General features: G+C 44.8%; 1 protein-coding gene across 1 annotated transcript; it reads left to right on the top strand.

The window, feature by feature from the left end:
- Nucleotides 1-2,945: 2,945 nt before the first annotated feature.
- On the top strand, nt 2,946-6,905 carry LOC9269577 (uncharacterized). The gene is made up of 4 exons (XM_015773367.3): nt 2,946-3,038; nt 4,588-4,685; nt 5,035-6,019; nt 6,138-6,905. Exons 1-3 carry the CDS (start codon nt 2,963-2,965, stop codon nt 5,230-5,232), a joined length of 372 nt encoding a protein of 123 aa, XP_015628853.2. The 5' UTR covers nt 2,946-2,962; the 3' UTR covers nt 5,233-6,019; nt 6,138-6,905.
- The last annotated feature ends 354 nt before the right edge of the window (nt 6,906-7,259 follow it).

The following is a 7,259-nucleotide window of genomic DNA, read 5'->3' as shown; positions in this document are numbered from 1 at the left end:
AAAAATTTATTCCTTTAATATCCCTCATCTATCTATCAGCCAATATATAGCAACTTCTAGCTATGTGTTGGCCCCCCAGTTTTATACACCAGAAACCCTATTTGTTTATAATGCCATTCCCTAAATCAGTAATAATACACACGTGATAAAATTATATATCCGCGATCACAAACGCAGCGAACTGACAACCCCTCAACCACAGGCGCGGCGGCTGTCAACACCGGCGCCACGTCACTACGTCAGCTATACACACACCCCCCATGGCTACTGGAGACAAAGTTGCAGTCGGCATCTCCGTAGCCACAGAGGCACTGAAGGCTGACGGCGCCCACGACGAGAACCAGATGAACATGCCTGACTTGCTAAGGACGGGCGGGCGAGGTTTAGAGAAGAACATGAGAGAGGAGGGGATGAAAGAGGAGGGAAATTTAACTATTTGCTACTATTATATTTGCCACTTATCCAAACACCACGCTTAGATTTGCTTTTATTTTTTCCCCTATAAGGTGGTGGCTTCTTAACTATTTGCCGCTTTCGCCTATGTGGTATACCAACGTGGCACCCCAGTGTAAAAATTCAATGTGGGACCCACCTGTCAGTCTCACAACTCTCCCCTTCCTCTCTTCCTCCGGTCCGGCTAGCCTCACTTGCTGTCAGCGCTGCTCCAATCAGCCCCGTTGTCCTGGAGGTGGGAGGCAGCATTGACGAAGAGCTCCTTGAGTTGGAGGTAGGAGCGGAGGACGACCTCGATCCCCTTGGCACCAAAGGTGCATGAGGCGATGGAGAGCTTGCGGAGGCTAGTGGCGGCGACAGCGAGCACGACGACGCCGTAATCGGTGACGAGGCGGAGGGAGCGGAGCTTGAGTCGTTGAAGGGTCGGGTCGAGGCGGTCGACGAGGAGCACGAACGTGGGGTTGGTGACGCCCTCAGCGCGATAGTCGCACTTGAGGGCGAGCTTGGAGACGGTCGGGAAGCGGGCGACGATCACGTGGAGCGTGGTGTGGAGTGGGACCCACCAAGCACCGGAGTTATCGTCCCATGGTCCAGCAACACCGCAGCCATCAACCACCGAGGATCTATGAAAGGGACGACAGCGGGGCTAGCCGGAGCAGCACTGGCAGCCAGCGGGGCTAGCCGGAACAGAGGGAGAGAGGAAGGGAAGTGTTTGTGAGATTAACAAGTGGGTCTCACATCGATTTTTACACTAGGTGGTCACGTTGGCATGCCACATGGGTAAAAGTAGAAAATAGTTAAAGAAGTCATCACCTTAGAGGGGCAAAAAAAAAAAAGGCAAATCTAAGATGAGTATTTGGATAATTGGCAATCATAATAGTGACAAATAGTTAAATTTCCCCCAAAAAATGGTATTTTGGTCTAACTTTTTTTTTTAACAAAATGCATTGATGAGGTAAGTAGTGCCATATATTGAATAACTATAAAACTGTAATAACAATTTTTCAAATACATGAATAGTGATGATGTTTTCCAATATAGTAAATTTCTAATGGCTTAAATCAAATTTACCCAATTCCAAAAACCAACATGCCAAGAATGTGAGGAGGGAATAGGACCCACTGCGGTCTCTCTCCTCATGATCCCATTCCCATCCGATTATAGCTATCCAAATAGGCTGAGCCATGCTGGGTTGGCCCGGGCACGGCCTTATTGTAGCCGGCCCAGGCATGGCACGACATGCCAGCCTATGGGCCGTGCGGGCACGATCCGTTTGCCCGTCCCGTGCTTGGGCCAGCATCTTAGGGCCGACACGGCACGGCATGCCTATCGATGGTCCGGCCCAATTATTTTCCCTACAATTTTTTATTTTCCCCTTATATTTCTCATATTTTTTATTTTTTCACATTTTATCATATTTTTACTGTATATTTTCGGTTATATTTCCAATTTTCCCTAAATTTTCCTCACATTAATCCTATATGCATCCTTTTTTCCTTCGTATTATTATTTTTTCCCTTTCTTTCTTTTTTTCCCCTCAAGTTTCAAATTTTTATGGGTCACGTGTGCTGGTGCCGGCCCACGTGCCGCAACAGTAGGATTTTTTTTTTTCATTTTTATTTTTTTAATATTTACAGAAATATTATACCGGCGAAAATATTTACAAAAATAGACCCTACCGCCCAAGTGGAGGGCGGCAAAATGACATGCAAGATGACGCCGTGCGTGTATTTTGCGCTTAGGTCCCTTGCCGCCCGGTAAATGCAATTTTCGTCGCATGGAAAATTTGCATGCCCGCTCAGCGGCCTTCAATCACACACGTCACCCTGTCGCCCTCTATTTCTGTAAATATTTTCGTCGGTATAATATTTCTGTAAATATTAAAACAAAATAAATTAAAAATGAAAAAAATTCGCAACAGTAGCCGTGCTGGCCCGGCACGGCCCAGCATCTCTTTTGGCCGTGCTTGGGCTAAGGCCTTGGCACGGCCCGCTACAGTTGCCGTGCCACCAGAGGGCCCGTGGCTTGCTGGGCCGGGCGGGCTATACATCCCTCGTCTCCCTGGCCGTGCCTGAACACGATTTACTTGCCCCGTTCCCCTCCAGGCTCCAGCCGCCGCCGTAGCTCCTTGCACCAAGAGACGATGGGGAGGACAGGAGTCGCTGCTGCTTCCGATCAGTACTCCCTCCGTTTCAAAATACGTGACACCGTTAACTTTTTAGCACATATTTAACCGTTCGTCTTATTTAAAAACTTTTGTGAAATATGTAAAATTATATGCCTACATAAAAATATATTTAACAATGAATCAAATGATAGGAAAAGAATTAATAATTACTTATTTTTTTTAATAAGACGAACAGTTAAATATGTGCTAAAAAGTCAACGGCGTCAAACATTTCAAAACGGAGATAGTACAACTTTACGAGTCGGCGTCAGGACTAGAGTAGAGTAGTACTATACAACACTTGGAAACTTCTCCGTGTCGTGTCGTGTCGTCTATTACAAGATGGGGATGCTGGGTCTGGCGAGGATCATGTCCATGAAACGCCGCCGCCGGCGGCGGCGGCGGCGAATCCAGGCCGGTATGCCTCTTTTAAATTTTCAGCTTGTTCTCTGCTTTAATCTACTATAACCAGATCCACTGACCTATATAGCTAAATCATCAAGTTAAAGGGCATCGTCATCGATCTGTGCACAGAAAGCTCAAACTTTTATCGCCCTCTTCTCCGTCAACTTGTAATCTGTTTACAGTGTAAGAAAAGATATTCTCGGGGACAAAATCATGCGAATCTTACCCCTGTGCACCGGCCTCGTCCCCTTCAGCTCTGGTTCCACTCCGGTGCTGTCGCTCGCAGTTAAGCCAGTAGGATTAGGCTTCTTGATTTGGGAGGAATTAGGGATAAATTAGTGGTCAGGGAGATCAATGGGTCGGTTGTGGCAGCGGCGATTAGCAATTGAGCCAGTAGGGTTAGGGTTCTGGATTTGGGGAGGAATTGATGGTCGGGAGGTTGATGGGCCAGTGGTGGAATTGGTGATCGGGACAGGGAGGCTCCCTCCATGCGATGAGGATGGATGGTTGAGTGGGGTAGGTCTGTCAACGAGCCGAGCTCGAGCGAGTTTATATGATTAGGCTCGAGCTCGTTATGAACTCAGAGCCGAGCTCGAACAGCCTCGAGTTTGCAGTTAAGCTCGGGCTTGGCTCGAACGAGCCTCGAGTCTACTCGAGCTTGCCCAGGAGGAACAACAAATGCAAGCACATGCGTTCACCATCAAGAGAATAAACACTAACACTGACAAAAGGCTGCACAAGTACTGCAACTAGCTACTCCCTCCGTCCCATAATATAGCAACCTAGGATGGGACGGAGGTATTAGCCTCTAGATTTGAACGTTGGAATATTAATTGTTTAAATAAAGATGGACGCTGCGGCTGGCCAGCATAGTAGCAGTACTAGTACTCCTGCAGTAGTACAGCAGTAGCCACGGAGACAAAAACACGCACTCAAGCCTCGAGCCTTTGTTGAGCTACTTGAGCTCTGTTCGTTAATGGATATGAGCCTTAGTTGAAGCTCGAGCTTGATTCGTTGTAGCCTGGGGCCGAGCTTATAATGAGTCGAGTATGAATAGCTTGCGAGCCTTGAGCTTTTTTCACAGCCATAGAGTGGGGCAGGCAATGGAGGGTTCGGCTTCGAAAAAGTTAGCTCAAGCGGCAGTCATGTGTGGTGGCATGAAGCGTTGCCAAAGCTGAGCTGGGTGGGGTGGCAGCAGGTGCGAATATAGAAGCCTGTGAAAGGGGAAGAGAGGATGTGTGGTGGCAGAGGAGGCAGGTAGGCTAGAGTGAGCTGCGGCTGGTGCTGTTGGGGTTGGTGCATATATATTATATGAAAACGCAAACCAACCTGAACAGTTAAATCAAATGGTTCTGTACTTCTGTGTGATTTTGCTTCCTTATATTATATAGCCAGTCTAGTGTTTTCCCCGGTGTTACCTGGACACGGACACAGGTGTCCGGTTTGGCCAAACAATTCGGACACTGTCCAAGTAACACTGGTTTTCTCCCTTTTTCCCCATCATTTTCTTTTCTATAAGCAGACCAGATTTGTTCCTTATCATGATGCTTGCTGTGCTGTAGATGGATCGAGTGCTTCAGACATGGGAAGAAAGGATTCACGCAGCAGGTCTGGAAATGCCAAGAGGGGACCACATCTCACACTGGACAGGCTCCCACAGGTACATAACATAATGCCGAGAGGGCGATCTAGTTCACATTTTAGCAAAACATTCTGGAGAGCATAAAAGATTCAGCAGTGCCAGTGCATGGCCCTGAAACAAAATTATGATATGCATACATTCAGGCATTGTTTCAGCTCTTCTGAATCAGGGCATAGCTACTTCAGCAAATAAGTAAACAAATAATGCTACTGGAATAATAGAATAGGAATGTTATAGCACTATCAACTTTATGACATGCCTTTCTATCTGTTGTTTTTCTCTTATAAGCATTATCACTTTGTCCAACTCAACTTCGTCCTCTTGCCATCCTGTTGTTGAAGTTGTCTTTTATGTATCTCTTGCTCAGGATGTGTTGCATCAGATAATTGCTCTCCTGCCTGTGCCTCACGAGAACTTTTACGGTCCTGGAGACATTATCCTGAGCTCAAATTCAGTGCCAAAACATTATCCATGGATGGACAACACAATTGTATACAAGGTCAAATGGATTCATATATCAAGAGGATTGATATTGCTCTGCAAAACCACACTGGTGGTTGGGTGAAGAGGTTTAGGTTTGAACTACAATTTTTTCATGAGTTGTCTGCCCATCATATCAACCATTGGCTTGATGCAGCTATCCCTGGGATCGAGGAACTCACCCTAGAGCTGCCCCGGGATGATAAAATGAAATATAGATTCCCATGTAAACTCTTGTTTGAAAAGGGATGCTCAATTCAGTCTCTGTGTCTCTACTCCTGCGCTTTTCGCCCTGATCTAGGAGCTTGTTCCTTCAGAAACTTGAAGAGAGCTTATTTTAGCTTGGTGCATATCACCACAGAAGAACTATGGACCTTTCTTTATAATTCTCTTAGTCTAGAGCATCTGGAACTTGGGTTTTGCCATGAGATAGATTGTTTAAAATACCTTGCACACTGCAGCTGCTTAATTTCTTGCGGGTCAGACGATGCAACTTGCTGCAGTTAATAATGAGTGATGCTCCAAATCTCTCCACCTTTTACTATGAAGGGCCCCTAATACAGTTGTCACTTGGAGATTCACTGCAACTGAAGCATGTAAACATATCAATCTACCCTTGGTTTAATTTGTTTGAATATGCTCGCAAGGAGCTCCCAACAGTTGCCCCAAACGTTGAAACTCTGTTCCTGATGTCTGCGAATGAGGTTGGTTATTTCTATCCACTCATAGTTCAACCGCATGGAAGATTCCTGCACCTCAAGTATCTGGAGCTTGCGATTGTTGGACCAAGGGATTATGGCTTTGGCTATCAGTACGCTTATCTGGTTACTTTCCTCAGAGCTTCTCCTGTGCTGGAAACTTTTATCTTGCACGTATGACATTTTATCTCTCAAAGCAAAATTTTGTCTTCTTTCATCCTTAAGTTGTTTCCCTTGTCATTTTATCATTAAGAATGAATGATATCGTTTTCCTTTCCTTTTTACTGTGCAGGTGGAGGAGTCTGCTAAAGAACCCTATCCATTGGTTTTTAATCCTAAATACCTAAAAATACATTTGTCACCAGAACATAGCCACCAGAGCATCAAGCATGTGACAGTAACCGGTTTTTGCCACAAGCAGGAACTAGTGGAGCTGATATTTTATATCCTTGAGAACGCAACTTCGCTTCAGTGCCTTACACTGGACAACCGAATTCGTGGTTTTGGGAAGGACTTGGTGGCGTGCATCACACAAGACACTGGAACCCGTGATTATCAAGAATGGTGGAATAATTTTGGTGTCAAAGAGAGAATTCTACATTTTTTTAGGAGAGAATTTTATCCAAAGTCAGACTGGGAGGCTTACTGTTCTTATGTTGCTATCAGAAAGTATATCATTGAAAGGGTTCCCTCATCCGTAGAACTGAAGATACCCGTTGTGCCTTCAGATGAAATTATATCCCGTCTTTCTAAGGTAGAAAGTGAGCTGCTGAAAGACTAGCAACTAACGACAAAGGATGTGATATCGTTCATGAAAAGTTTGCAAACCTTCAGTCCTGCATTTTCGATGTTAGATGAACAGACCCTGCTTGTAAAATCATATTGTTCCTAAGTTACGTCAAAATAACTTTCAGATACTCTCACTCTGCAAATCAGTCAATGGCATGGCCATAGGTCGACTTTTCAGTTACCTGAAAATGTTTAAGCCCTAAATAGATTTTGAGCCATTTGTTTAGGATTTCGGATTTGTTTCATATCTTGTTGAGATTGTTCGGCCCTATTTCTCCTTTGTCAATCATTCTCGGCTGACGGCTGCACACCAGCTGGCCTGGATCCATGAGTTATCCCCCTTCGCTTGTCTATTTTCTTTCCGTTTCCATTGTTACGCTCATATCTCTTACCGTACGTTTCCTTACCTCGCGTAAGCATGTTCAACAGCCTCATGGAATAGTTCCCGATCAAGGCTTTTTATAGTTTTGTGAATTTTTTTTTCCAATAGTAGCCCTAAGGGTCTCTACGGTCATCATCAACATATGATTAGTTCGTTAAGTGTTAGCTATTTTTTTTAAAAAAATATTTTGAAACAAGTATCTTATAGATTTTTTTTAAGAAAAATATTATTTAGTATTTTTTA

This window comes from Oryza sativa, chromosome 3, assembly GCF_034140825.1.
Source record: "Oryza sativa Japonica Group chromosome 3, ASM3414082v1".
Classification (NCBI taxonomy): domain Eukaryota; kingdom Viridiplantae; phylum Streptophyta; class Magnoliopsida; order Poales; family Poaceae; genus Oryza; species Oryza sativa.
The sequence above is the reverse complement of the archived record's forward strand: the minus strand, read 5'-3'. Positions and strand labels throughout refer to the sequence as shown.